The 15,267-nt window shown below is 43.7% G+C and overlaps 1 protein-coding gene across 1 annotated transcript in view; it reads left to right on the top strand.

Moving 5' to 3' along the window:
- The window catches only part of LOC308078867 (transmembrane protein 132C-like), a gene marked incomplete at both ends in the record, with an annotated part of 73,882 nt that extends 59,832 nt beyond the window's left edge, over positions 1-14,050 (top strand). The window contains one exon of the mRNA XM_080420210.1: positions 13,903-14,050. Within this exon, the coding sequence (XP_080276336.1) occupies positions 13,903-14,050 (148 nt within the window). The remainder of the gene's footprint in view (positions 1-13,902) is intronic.
- Between the last annotated feature and the right edge of the window lie 1,217 nt (positions 14,051-15,267).

The raw sequence follows: 15,267 nt of genomic DNA, 5'->3' as shown, positions 1-15,267 counted from the left end.
GTGGAAACAGCATAAACAGTTCAACATACTCTTATGAAAACCCTTTATGTGTCTCAAAGCACCCGATTGTAGCCTCGTTCTTCGTGGTACAGACGCCGGCTCTGAAGAGGCTAACGAGCTGGTGTTGTCCTAGCAAGCTAAGCTAGAACAGCGTTGCTAACAACCTGTTGCTTAGTGAGGCTAGCCATTCGTTGAAACCAGCCGCCACAGGTTCGAGGATCTCTTCCTCGGTGGCTGCGGGAGGTTCTCCCCGTCCGGGGCTCGTCGTGGACACCTCCTGGGTGTCCTGGTACGACGGGAGCTCCAGGAAATCTTCCCCGTCCTCCGCCATGTCGTCATCGTGAAGAGCCATCGACTCCTCGCTGGCAGGGGGGGAGGGAGGGCCGCTGCTAGCATGCTGCGGTGGGGACAAGCCCCCATCGCAGCAGCAGCGGCGGGAGGTGGCGTCAGCGTCGTGGACGCTTGACGCTCTAGTCTTGGCATCGGCACCGGTGGGGGTCCCATGAGCCGGGGGGCCGCTCGTGCTGCCCGACTGGGGTCCCCGGTCCGGTGGCGGTGGAGGTCTCACCGTTATCTCGTCTAGTCCAGCCGACCAGGGTCCTAGCCCTGACAAGCCGAGCGTCAAGTTGAGAAACGGTTAACCTCGTGCAGTTAGGGCACGCATCTGTCTCACCCGGGTGGGTCCTGGCGCAGAACGCGTGATCGACCCCCAAGCAGTGGATGAAGACGCGGCGGGGGTCGTCTGCGGCGATGAGGGGGTCGCATTCCGCGACCCCGCAACTCCTCGGTGGTTCCATCTTGGTCCTCGGTCTGGGAAAACAACAGGCTAAAGCCTAGCCAGTAGCGTAGCCTAGTAGCTGCTAGTATTAGCCTAGCCACTGAATGAATGAATGAGCTAGTAGCTGCTAACCGGTGTTAGCAGCTAACCGGCTTTTTCAGCTAACCGGCTTTTCCAGAACAGACCAAGAAATAAGGAAAACTGAGAGGATAGGTAAATAAATAAATACTTAATAATAAGTTCCGGGAGAAAACTTATTTGCAAGGATTTTCCCGTGGGGATATACTCCGTATTCCCGCGTTGGGTTAAGTTGTAAAATTTCTTGCTTCTTTGTGTGTGAATTTCTGCGCATTCGCTTGCAGAGTGGAGAAAAGAGGAAGAGCCTACGTCACGAGGGAGCTTTATACTCCCGGGTCTTCCGGACTCGTGACATACCCTTAGCCAATCAGTATTGGCACCGGGAGCGTGTGTGTTGCTCTGTCTCATCGCCTGAGGGCGCTGATATCCCATAGTGAGTAGTAAACGGAGAACCGTGGTAAAACTTGCCGCAGACTGTTGATCAGAGCTATGGCTATGTTTTAGGCATCTTACCCCACCTCGATCAGTGATCAGACTCTCGGCTTGATTGATTCTCCGATTTGCCCATCAGACCCTCAGCCTGAGGGTCCCTCTTGCAAAGTACTTTTTAGTTCCACATGCACACAGGGATTTTCTTCTTTTGAAGACTGATGAGTTAGCATAATGCTGGAACACTTGAAAACGCACTATTATTTTGTGATTTTCTTTCTCCTAGTTAAACTGACCCGTTGTTTACTTACTGTTTCATGAAATTGAACTACAAACCTTGTATCATCCATCTACTCTTTACATGTTCTCTTTGATACCACACACGCACGCACATAAACCCTATTCACTTTTCTCACCCTGGAAGACTAAATTGACTTATTTTGTCATGTCTACTTTGCGGCGCCAAGCCTGGTGATGATGGCCGTTCAGCGCTGTCCAGTGGTGCAGGTAATGAAGTGCAAATGGGGGGTAATGCGCTGGCTGACATGCCGGCTTTTACAGATCAGGCTCCAATTGATTTACCTGCGTTCCCAGTACAGCACTATCCAATAATACCAACAGTGCAGAGCAGAGTCGAGTAGAATATGGACATTAGGAGCGTGCTCTTGGGAAGTGGTGGGCCTGTCATTAATCTGTTCCCTCAAGGAAGGCTGTGTGTGTGTGTGAGTGTGAGTGTGAGTGTGAGTGTGAGTGTGAGTGTGAGTGTGAGTGTGAGTGTGTGTGTGTGCACGCGCATGCACACGTGTGTGTGTCCGTGCGTCTAAGGGTATGAGGTGGCTCTCACCTCATACCCTTCCGATCCCACCACTCATGACAAATGTCACAAAACTGGAAAACACATAAAGTGGTTAATATTGACTCAGTCAACTGAACTTGTTCCATGTTGGCTCTTCACAAATACACCTGCGCTACTTTCTTAAAGTGCCTCACGATACTTTGACAGCCTTTTCCCCAATAATATCACAGGTAGGGACAGTCACCACCCCCCCCTCATCACCATGACAGCTGAGTAACATACTGTAACCTCCGACCCCACACTTTGACATCTGCCAGGTTGACCTTTTACAAAAAATACAATACTCTTACATCACAACTGTCAAATCTTGAGTAAATCTATCAATAAGTCACTAATAGCCTGCAGAAAAGGCATTATACTGTAGCCCTCAGCTTCCCTGTCTACCAGTGCCATACCGCACACTTCATCACTCCAGGCTGGCTTGTCGCCAGCATATCATATCCTTCAAACCTCCCACAACTATTCATACAATTTATGATCTAATTAGAGCACATACATAATAGTCAACCTTGTCCTCAAGTTATGATGTGTTTTAATAACACCTGCGCATACTACCTTTTTTGCTTACATGCCTTGTATACTGTATCTGTGTTTGTGCTGGTCCTTTACCAAAACGTTGCCTATTAAATCTAAAAAGTGAAGAAGGGTGTCTATTGTTAATAGTTTGCAGGGCTAATGAATGACGTAAAGGTTTGAATGGAGGATCGTTGTCATGGGCTGGGTCGATCGGCGGAACACAGGGTGGGGCATTGTCTCGGTGGCTCCATCTAATCCCCCTAGGTCAGTGGTTCCCAAACCTTTTAGCTCTAGACCCAAAAGAGAAATTAGATGTTTGCCCGGGACCCAAACTAGTGAAAATAGCAGATCTACAACCTCACAATGCGTCGCTTTGCTTCGCGCCGTGTTGCGAGCTTGTAGAACTACAATTTTCACTTCTTCTTAAACAGGTTATTTTTATTCATTTGTGGAATTCTAAAAAAATAAAGAAATACTTTTGGAATTGTTTTTGTTTGTCTTTTTAAAATCTTTTCAAATTGTATATCTGAATGTAGGAAACGAAAAAAAGGGGATATTTACTTGTGACCCATACAAATTGGTCCGCGACCCAAACATGGGTCCCGACCCACTGTTTGGGAAACAGTGCCCTATGTATCCAGGTAGAGGAGAAACAGAGAAATAGGGAGACAAGAATAAGGGTCAGTTGTGAGATGTGAACAACAGGAAGGGAAGGTGTAGTTCTAGTAATGAGAGAGTTTCCAGGTGTGGTTTTAGTTTCTTTACCTCTTACCACCCGCCTTAATACAGCCTAAAGTACACGGCTTAATACTGTATATCAGCTAATGACTCAGGATGATGGCTGGTGTCATTATGTTCGCAAACTTCGCATAATTTGAAAGGGGTCACCTTGAAGTCTATCTGTATGTACTGTGTTGTAGGTGAGTAAAAGATGCAGAAGTTCAAACATGGAAGACATTTTGTTTGCTGATGAATTGAGTACAATGGACCACAATGGAAACAAGCCCCCTGTGGCTTTTTGTGTTATACTATTAGCATAACCTTTGACCACACTACCTGTACTGTTAACAGTCCTGCTAATAAAGTATTCAATCAATCAATGTTATTTTTGATTGTTAGACACTTATGGGAGGAAGCCAAACCAAAATAAGTTTTACTCTTATGTACAGTACCTGTACACAACATTTAACAATAAAGTACAACCCCTGAACCCTTGAACCCTTTTGGTGAATAACACCATATTCTAAGATTGACTTGGAATACTAAATAGTACCGAGGATGTACTTACTGTACAAGAGGTATACTTTTTTTAATGACCAAAATGGTGAGGATCTAATATTTCAATATTACATAATATATTACTTGTACATAATATTCATGCAGCTTTTCATATTGCTAGAATCCAGTGCATGTTACGTGCTAGAGTCCTATGGAGAAATACGACCACATTACACCAGTTCTAAAGTCCTTACAAAACCGCTACGTCTATGACATGCTTATCCCATATGATCCGTCTAGGACATCTGTGCCTACTTTTTTTTTTTTAAGAGTTTGAACAAGACACGACGAAGCAGCGTTTTGTTATCATGACACACAGACCTGGTGGAATTCAAGCACCTTGAATGCTTCATTGTATGAAATGTGCTGTACAAATAAAGCTGCCTTGCCTTGCCTTTAGTGGAGGTGATGAGTGGACACAGTGGGTGTTGCACTGTCACTCTCCTCAGTGTCATCATCCTGTTGCCCTGCTTTCATCTTCAATATTTGCCCATGACCAGCTTATGATCTTTATTCAGACTTTTGTGCTTTCTGTTGCCCATTGCTTTCACATGTTTTTTTTTAATACAGTTTAGGATTTTCTTAAATTCATATTTCTAGTTATAAATATGACTATGCACAAAGCATAGCTGTTATTACATACTGTAGGTTATAGTGATAGGCCATATTTCCTTTCACTAAGTATAAAATGCTTTGAAAAAAATACCTGTACAATTCCAATCTATCTGTGCTCCACATCCTCATAAAACTAATGACCTGGAAATGAAACTACACCCACGCTTGATACAAAATGTGATATATTCACCAGCTGAAAAATGTGACACTTGCTGTGAAAAATTGCAGGTACCCGGTATCAAAGTAAAACATGTCATGGCATATTATTTGAAGCATTGGTTATACAGTAAGCAGTTTTGGCTATAGCAATTTCAAATATTATAATATCATACGTATTTGATGTAGAATTGTCAGCGTTGGGGAACTAACAAATATGGCCTACAGTAACTGGTGATCTTTCCAGTTCATGCTCATTTATACTTGAAAAGGATTATGAATAATTTATTGTTGAGTGTGTAAAATGATCATGTGTCATTTTTTGTCAAACAACACTTGTCGATTGGATCATTGACCAAATTATGAAAGCGCCTTTAGATGATTTTTATGTGAAAGCCCGTCCAAGATGCCAAATGAAAGGTTCCACTGCTCAGAGATCACTGGCTGGCCTGCATTTCATTCACTCAGTAGTTGTCTTGAGCTCGGCTGTCTTGGCTTCTAGCCATGATTGCTCTTGATCTGTCGTGCTGTGAGGCTGCAGCAGTCTCACATTTTGAACCTCTTCTTATTTGAAGTCTCCCCGATCACTCACCCCTGTGCCTCTGTCAGTTATTTCTTCTTTCTGTGTGTGCGTGTGCGACGTGTGCGTGTGCGCGGGTGCGTGCCCGTGTGTGTGAGTGTGCGTCCATGGCAGGGGCCACACTGTCATTCATCAGGCTGCGTTTGGTCTGTAATTAAGAAGTACTGTATTAGAGAATCATAAAGGAGGGAGGAGAAATCTCAGGGCTCAATTTGTCTCTAAATTGGAGAGAATATCTGTTGCTGAAAGCAATTAACTAACTCCTCTCCTCCACTTTCCAATCTTCTACCATTTCTTTCTAACAGCAACAATACAGAAAAAGAAGGATAAGGATAAGGATATACAGATATGGAGCCACCTTTAAGTAGAGGGGAAAACAGATGCTCTTTATCTGGGGCAGTGTGTTTAAGTCCCTGGGGTATATCAGGCTGATTGTGTGTGTCACTAGGTTCTGATGACAGTCAGCATCTCCTTTATTAAGTTGCACTCAATAGGATCCACTCTGGGCTAAAATGACTAAGTAATGTTTTAGGTAGTACTCTCCTTGATCATCTTTCTCCCCTGACAGATGAAGGCTTTAACTCTTTGCAGAACCGAAGGCCCTGAAAGCACTTACATTCAGTCTTTGGTTTTGATGACAGAGCTATTGATCTGTTGAGATGGGTGAGATGCGGTGATGGTCAATGGCATGATCAGGAGAAATTGACATTCCACAAGGGTAACCTCTCATGCAAGGCTAGAAGCACTATTAGAAGAAGATGACACCTACTGTACATATATCCAGTATCCCACAGTTCTCTTTTGAGTGTCAACACTCATTTTAAAACACATATTTTTTTCTCTCTGTGATGTTACACAACACTCTTTCGATGAAGCGTGCATAATAGTGCTAGACACAAGGCTACATTTTCCAAAACTATGTTCACACTCGGATTTATAATGGGGAAGAATTGGGGATATTGTAGCAGGCCCCAGTACAAAAGTTAGCATTCACTTCTGTTCTGAATCCTGTATTTAAGGTGGAAATTATGATAACCTTATTCATTTACAGTATGTTGGTATTATTTTGCAAACATGTTCAAAAAGTCCTTAAGATGCTTTAAAAAATTATTTTTTAATAGTTCAGCACAATCAAGTGACGATAAGAGTGAAAGGGGTTTAATGAAAAGAAAAGGCAAGCAAGCAAAGTTAAGTTATACTTTTGATCCGCATGGGGAAATTGGCTGGCTTGGCTGTCTTTAACCCATCCTAATTATTAGGAGCAGTGGGCAGCCCTTGAGCAGCGCCCGGGGACCAGCTCCCAGCTTTAAGGCCAGTGCCTTGGGGCACTGGCAGCTGTATGGCTCTAACGTACATGTCTTTGGGTAGTTGGGGTAGACAGGGAGACACAGGGAAAAAAGGCACTGAATAGGGAGGAGAAAGAGGAAGGAATGGAGAACTGAGCCTTGGAGAGGTATAGACAAGAGTGTTGGAAGTATCATATTTTCAGAAGAGAGAGAGAGAGCCAGTGAAAGTGAGACAGAGAGACACAGAACAATGTGTGGCTGGAGATTGGTTTTGCCTGGTGAGCGCTCTTTATCTGATGGTGTTAATCTTGTCCTCTGTTCACTGTGTTGTCACGCACCAGCACTTTTAACCAGCTCTCATATCAAATGGAAGTCCTTCAGACTCATTAATTGAATTAGCTCTCTCTTTATCTCCACATCTGCCCATGTCTGCTAGCCCCTAAATACTACACTGACTGCTATTTCCTGTAACCCTGTGCTACCGTACCATTCCAGCCGCTTTAGGTCTGGCGTGCCTGTTCATTGGCTACTATATGTAATTAATATTTCCCCCACAAGTAATGGAGATGATTTACCCGCAGAGATAGGGGGCAAGTGGGTGGTTTGATGGAGAGGAAAAAGAGCAGAAGGGGGGCTCTAGGATCTGTACTCCACAGTAAAAAGTACAAATGAGAGTGTACAAATGGACCCACAAGGATCTGTTTGGTTCCATCTGAGTTAAAAATGGATAAATGAACATTGATGGTTTTACTGTGTAATATGATTTACTGTATCTGCAGGTGTTGGAGAATTAAAGAACATACTGTAGATGATTAAAATAGCTGGATATAATTTGGCCATTTTGCCCTGTTTAACTGAATTGAATCAGATTCATGGAGTTTCTTACAGTATGTGATTCATAGATACAGTTAAAGCTGTATTATGTACATTTTATTAGTGAATAAAATGATATTTGTATGTGCAATATAACTCATACAATTTGGGTGGTTGTATTAGGTCTCCCTGCTCTTTTATTGAGACATTTAGCTATATCCAACCTATATCTAGGTTGAACATGACCTTTGACATGATCCCGTTTCTGGTTTGACACACATTTTCTATGAAAAAAGAGGCCGCACTGCTCCTAGCCACGATACAAACAGTATTTTAATGAAAAACAACCAATGTTTCGACCAGATGAGGTCTTCTTCAGGGATTGACACAAGAAGAATATAGGGGAGGGCACAGGTGAACTCAAGGTGAACATTCAATCTCCCCAGAGCAAGCAGGCAGCCTCTATTAGCTCAGTGGTAAAAAAAATGTAAGCACTAGCGCAGGACCTGCATGGGTTCAAATCCGGGTTAGAACAGGAAAGTTACATAGTGCAACTTTAAGTTCCTGCCCACCACCATGGAGGCTGGGGTTCAAATGCTCTACGGTGCAACCGCCTTGGCTGGGTGCTCTAATGCAGTGGTTCTCAAACCTTTTCATGTCAAGGACCCCCGGATTGATATGCGCACACATTACATTATAAATGTATTTAACTGCGGAGCCCCATTTCAAAAGATATGAGCTAAGAGAAGAGTGAAAGTCTGGTGAAAATAAGCAGCTGCTGACATCATGTGTATAAGTGAAAACATGGTTGTCTACCCTTTCTCTATGGGAGAAAAATGAAAAACTGTAAAATTAAATAAATAAATAAAATAGTAAAAAAGGAATGAGCAAAGACATAAAATAAAGATGATCATGGAGTAAAGTCTTAAAATCCATCCATCCATCTTCAACCGCTTATTCGAGCAGAGAGCTCCAGACTTCCCTTTCCCGGAAAACATTAGCCACTTCATGCTGGGGGATCCTGAGGCGTTTCAAGGCCAACGTGGGGATATAATCCCCCCATGTGGTCCTTGGTCTGCCCCGGGGCCGACCTCCTCCCGGTGGGACGTGCCCAGAGGATGCCCAGGAAGCATCAGGATGCCCAAACAACGTTAACGTGGTTCTACTCTGAGTCTCTCCAGAGTGAATGAACTTCTCACCCTATCCCTAAGGGAGACACCAGCCACCCGTCTGAGAAAACTCATTTGGGCCACTTGTATCAGCGATCTTCTTCTTTCGGTCATGACCCACACACACTTCATGACCTCACTGTACTCGAGAGTAGGAATGAAGATTGACCCTTTATATTGAGAGCTTTGCCTTCAGTCTCAGTTCTCTTTTCGTCAGAGCGGTACAGTGACTGCAATACCGCTCCTGCTGCTCCGATTCTCCGGCCGAGTCTTAAAATTGTAAAACACTAAAATTACAAAGCAATCCCAAAGGATTGGGAAACAATAGTTCTTACTTGTAAATTAAATTATTGTATGTTTTATTAACTAGTTGTTTTAGTTTCAGGAGTCTGGATGGTAATTCAATTATATTGTTAAATAATAAAGTTCACTTGCAACCCAGCGATGGTGTATTCTCCTTTTTTGTAATTCACTTGCGCTGCCAGCACGTCCTCTGTGAGCATTTTATTTTGCTTAAATTAACTCTCTACAAAACAGCACAGAGGATGTACCACAATACCACCCAAAATCCTGTTATCCACGTTTACATAATAAAATAACACAAGATGTACATCCAACGAGTTTAGCTGTATCATTTTTATTTAATTTCCTGTTGTAAAGAGCATTAATATTGTGGATGCGTGTCAGCATATTTCATTAGGAAATAATAGGTGTGTGTGTGTGTGTGTGTGTGTGTGTGTGTGTGTGTGTGTGTGTGTGTGTGTGTGTGTGTGTGTGTGTGTGTGTGTGTGTGTGTGTGTGTGTGTGTGCAAGGTGTGTTGACATGCTCCGGGCAGTGGCAGTCACAGCACATCTCTCAAATAGAGAGTTCAGGCCTGGGGAGCAGCTCTCTGACAACCCCATCACATCTGTAAATACTCATCCCACTGATGCACAGGTTTCCATGGAATTAATGAGGCCGCTTCATGTGCTGATGCATGAGAAACTGGGCCTTCTTTAAATTGCTTTTCTTTATTATTGCACCCCCCCCTCCCTAGAAATCATGTGACAAACCAATCTAATTTAAAACCTGCCATTCCTTAATTTAGCTCCTGTTTTTGTCTATTGAATGTGTTGACGCTTGTATGGCACATTCTTATGGGGATAACAAAGAAAGAAAGAAAGAAAGAAAGAAAGAAAGAAAGAAAGAAAAATAAAGAGGGATAAAGCGGAGGAAGGAAGGAAGAAAGAGAAAGGAATAAAAAAGAAATAAAGAAGGATAAAGAGGAGGGAGGAAAGAAAGAAAAATACATTTAAGAGGGGATTAAGACAGTGTTTGTGTGTGTGCGCGTGAGTGTGAACTGTGAAAGTGAGAAGTCGGGATAGGAGGGCCATATGGTTATCATCCGTTTATGTTCCAACCTCCTGGTTGCCACCAGCACTGTGAGGCGCAGGTAATTACTGTACCATGGTGACTAAGGTGAAAACAGAAGTAGGGAAGACAGCCAGCAATCAGTCGTCTCTTCCAAGCCATTTTGTCTGCCTCAATCACAGCAGCAGGCTTTATCTAGGCTCGTTTAGAGCGGCATGGAGCTGCACATGGCCGGTTATTACCGCCTCAGAGACCTGGATAAGATCAAAGCAGACAGTCTGAGCCAGGGAGATGTGAGGACTGTGCTGTTCTTTGGACTGGGGCATGGTTTGTTGTATCATTACCCACCCGTTAACCTTGGCGTTTCTTTTTAGAAGTCGTCCGCAGTTATAATAGTACAATAGTGCAATTCTACGGTGTGGCCCTGAAGCGGCCAGCCACCTAGAACAGCGTTGGTCTGTGTGTGTGTGTGTGTGTGTGTGTGTGTGTGTGTGTGTGTGTGTGTGTGTGTGTGTGTGTGTGTGTGTGTGTGTGTGTGTGTGTGTGTGTGTGTGTGTACCAACAATAGTAGACAAATCACAGTGAACCACACAGTTCAGCTGACACTTCTGTACCAAACCCATGTGACGTATTTCTTGGTGAAACAGGCTGGGTGCTTCTCAGCCAATTACAGCAGTCATTCACTGACTGAATCGGTCAGCCCTGGTCAACACGCCACTCTGGTTCAGCCGACTATCCTGTCCATATAGCTCAATGGTCCCGTCCCCTCAGGCTATGGGAAGTAAACTCCATTCTTTGTGTCGTGCGCTGCAAAAAGGCAGTGTTGAATCAAGTTTGCAACGCCATGTGGGGACATAGATGTTAGTTTAGTTAAAACAAACATTTGCAAACATTTGTTTAGCTGCATCTGTGTGTAAAGACTGCGTACACCATCTTAGATCTTTAAAAAAAAAATAGAGTAGCCAATATATTGTTTACCCCTTTTCTCCCAAATTGTGTTACTATGCCAATTACTTCCTCCCCACACATTGTTTTTTGAATTGTCACAGCTGTTGTGCCCTACAGGCGCACCTGCCAGTTCAGAGCCTCCACTGGGAGGACGCAGCGGAATAAACTGAACTTTTAAGGAAAACCTGTCCCCTATTACATAGACCAAGCCAGTGGCGGAGCGTCCGGGGAGGCCAGGGAGGCGGCCGCCTACGGGCCCGCGACCCTGGAGGGCCCGGGCCGTCAGATAATAAATCGGTAAAATGAGGCAAAAATAAGAATTAAACAACATAACCCTACCCTAACCCTAAAACCAAAATAAAGTGACAAAAAGCCCCCCAAAAAGTGACCGAATCCGCCCAAAACCCGCAGGGGGGGCCTGATCACTGTGCTGTGCCTCCCGGCCCGGCTTTGAGTTGTTCCGCCACTGGACCAAGCACAGTAAAGTACACAGCTCAGCTGATGGTTCTAATCTACACCAATCACAGCTCAGCAGCATTACCATAATAAAAGCTTCCTTAAGCATCTTAGGTCATCATTGGTGCACTTGGTGCACTGGTATGCATATCACTGTAGCCCAATGCAAAGGAATGACGGAAGGGAAGCAATCCAAGTGAAATTTCACCCTGTGCTCATGTTTCACTGAGCACAATCTATCTTGGTTTTTACCTAACAAAAACACTGTTGTTGTATTGTTGTCTTAAACAATGGCAATTCCATGTGATGTGGAAAGAGATTGGCGTGAGTGAGTGGCAGTAAGGTTGACGTGAGGAGAAGGAGGCCAGGGTTTCCGGGCATCTGTCCAATGCCTAACGCAAGTTCTCAAGATGGAGGAGGAGGAGGCGGCGGCTGTGTAGTGGGGGTGGTGCCTTAAAACAACAGATGTGGAAGAAAATGACCAAAAAGTGTCCTGACTCCGTGCCACCACCTGTTTCCTGCTCCAGTGAGAATTCTAGAGAACATTGTTATCGGCCACAGGAAATTAACTCCCTGTACTTACAGGGTGTAGAACAAGACTCCGGCCCGAATGTTTGGATGTGTACACTCATAGTGGTTACACAGTGTTTCTCAGGGGATAATTCATAGTAAGCACCGCTGCACCTCTAAGATTATTTCCATTCAGCCATCTGTTGTCTTGATGCTCAGCTTGTCAGTGGTGTAAGTACATGTTCTCAAGTACTGTACTTAAGTCAATGTTGAAGTATTTTTTACTTTCTTCAGTATTTACAATTTTAAATACTTTTACTTATACCCCACTACATCTCAGAGGAAAATATTGTACTTTACTCCACTACAATTATATGAAAACTTTAGTTACTAGTTACTTTGTAGATTTGTATTATTATTACAACACACACTAACCACTTCAGCCCTATATATTATTTCGGCAATTTGAAAATACCAGACCTACAAGCTTACAATGCGTTGCGATGCGACGCATTGTGAGCTTGTAGATCAGCTATTTTCAAAAGATTCTGAACTTCAGTACTTTTTTTTTAACTTTCGCTACTTATACTGGTAGTATATTTTGATGCCAATACTTTTGTACTTTTACTCAAGTACATTTTTAATACTGGACTTCTACTTGTAACAGAGTATATCTACAGTACATTGCAGTATACTTTTACTTAAGTAAAACACGTGAGTACTTCTTCCATCACTGCTGGTTACACAGTGTTTTTCTCAGAGGATATTCATAGTAAGCACCGCTGCACCTCTAAGATTATTTCCTTTCAGCCATCTGTTTTCTTGATGCTCAGCTTGTACACCACTGATGTAATAATTTGTACTTGTACCTGACAGCAGTGTGCCTAGTTAGGCTTTGCTCAGAGATTAGCCACTCGAATAAAACAAATTGGACACAAAAGCATTGTGACTTGTGCATTTATTTTGTATAGATATCAAATTCAGATTCAGCTTTATTGTAACATCACAGGTTTACAGGTGTGGAAAAAAAGTGTGGGAAATGCAAGCTCCCATCAATTGCAGTTTCGAGAATAGGGTACGGTAATAATATAATATGAGCAATGTCAAATAATATGCATAAGGTGCATGGTTAAAAATGGAAACAGTTTCCCCCCCCCCCCCTAAATTTAGAGTAGCCAATTATTTTTTACCCCTTTTTCTCCCCAATTTTGTATTTATGCCAATTAATTCCTCCCCACACACATTTCTGTGTTGTCACTGCTGTCGTATCTTACTGACTCACCTGCCAGTGAGGAGCCCCCACCAGGAGGATGTAGAGCCTTCATGCTACTCCTCCCACCCAACACTCCCGGCTGACAGGTGCCGCCCCAGCCCGTAGGAGTACGTGCAATGACCATTATCACCCTCCCCGTCCGGCTTCCCTCCCCCGAATACGGGCCAATTGTGTTTGTGTAGACGCTCGACAAAGCCGGATGCACCACGGTGGATTTGAACCCACAACCTTCGTAGTGGTGGGCAGTGACTTTACCACTGCGCCACCCGAGTGCAAAAAAAAATAATAGAAACAGTTAAAAAGTAATTTTGTCTGCATCATCTATAGTGGATAAGAATCAAAACAAGAATTACATTCCTGTTGCATTCAGATTTACAGGTCTTACCCAGAATGACAGTCATGGCTCCTGATAATCAATCCACTTCTCCCACAGCCTTGCCTTAAATGTCTGTAGAAGTGTTTTTTGAGTTACAGAATCTATTTTTGTAATGTTATAAACTACGTTTGTGTTGTGACCTGAGCCATTTAACACAATGACCAAGTTTCATGTGAACAGCGTGCGATTGTGTCTGACTGACTATCGGTGTCTGTGTAGTGTTTGTCAGTCATTCTTACATCCCGTTTCTCTTGTGACTGTGTGTCTGTGTCAGCTATGGTATCATCTAATTTAATGTATTTCTTGTGACCTGTGTGTATGTCCGTCTGTCTTTGTGTATGCATTGGTATGTGTGTGTGTGTGTGTGTGTGTGTGTGCATGCATTGGCATGGCATCGGTGTGTGTGCGTGGGTGTGTGTTTGTTTGTGTGTTAGGGTGAAGTTGAAGGATGGTGTGGCATTTCTTGGGGCCAGGGCCAGCAACCCAGTTGCCTGGACAGTGAGTCAAGATGTCAGGAGTGAAGGCCACAGGGTCGTGACCCTGCACTGCCGCAGGAAGGAGAGCAGCTTTGGTCAGAGGTAGGTCATCTAACTACTCAATTCTCTCTTACTTAGCTTCCTCATTATTATTTCAGCTGGAAATATGTGTTTGTCGTACAGTAGGGAGATTTAGTATTAGTATAGTATTATTATGATCATGTTATTTGTTTGTTTGTTTGTTTGTTTGTTTTGTTTTTGGCATTTCAATATTTGCCTTCCATTTTAGCGTTTTGCATATCAGCATTATTAGAAATGTCTCAAGCTTTAGTTTGGCTTGCTCGTTCATGTGTCTGATTGTTCTGGGGAAGAAAGCTCTTTAGCAGCTAACTGCCAGTGGCCTTGTGGCTACGGAGTCACTTTCCAGGTGGCATCATCTGAAACAGTCTGTGATTGGGGTGACTGTGGTCTTTAATGATTCTGTGAGCTTCGCTGACACAGCGGTCATCATAAGTCTTGGATGGAGGGAAGATCACATCCACTGATGCGCTCATCTATCCGCACGACCCATTACGGTTGAGGTCAGTACATGTAATACAGTGATGCAGCCAGTCAGGATGCTCTCGGTGGTACCTCTGTAGAAGGCCCGCTGGAGTGTGAGTGGCAAGCATAATTTCACCATATATTTTCACGGATATCTATGATATTTCAATATGATATTGTGACTGTTCTGGCAACTATTGTAGCTTGCACTTAGAAGTCCCCAGACGATCGGTAGGCGGAGATCGGTGATCATCTGGCAGATGAGTGGGAGCAGCTTGGAATATGACTGGCTGAGTCACACTGGCCTTCTTAATAATCTGTGTGTGTGAGCGTGTGTGTGTGCGCGCGTGCGTGCTTGTGTGCGTGTGTGTGTGTGCGTGCGTGCGTGCGTGCGCATACAGTATGCATGCGTGCGTTTGTCTGTATGTGTCCGCGCGTGTGCTTGCATGAATGAATGCCGGTGTGTGTGTGCGTGCATGCATGTGTTCAAATGTGTGCCATCCTGCTGAGCATTTGAATGTTTTAGGTGAAGATACTGTAGAGTAGCTGGGCACAGGAAGTGACACGATCTGACAGGGTTGTTATTTCCTCCTGTGTGTCAAGGTGACAACGGTGATGAACGACAAGTCATCTGTCATTTGAATGTTATTCTCTTTCATAGCCCAGCCTGTGAGCAGGGACAATGAATTATAAAGCGCTTTCTAAGCCAAGGTCATAAATATTGAAACTAGTATTTTTCCTTCGATATCTTCAGGGTGCAATAAGCCACCTTGCTACTTG

This window comes from Gymnoscopelus braueri (assembly GCF_963280865.1).
Source record: "Gymnoscopelus braueri genome assembly, chromosome: 22".
NCBI lineage: Eukaryota > Metazoa > Chordata > Actinopteri > Myctophiformes > Myctophidae > Gymnoscopelus > Gymnoscopelus braueri.
Note: the sequence above shows the minus strand (reverse complement) of the source record. Positions and strands in the feature narration are given on the sequence as shown.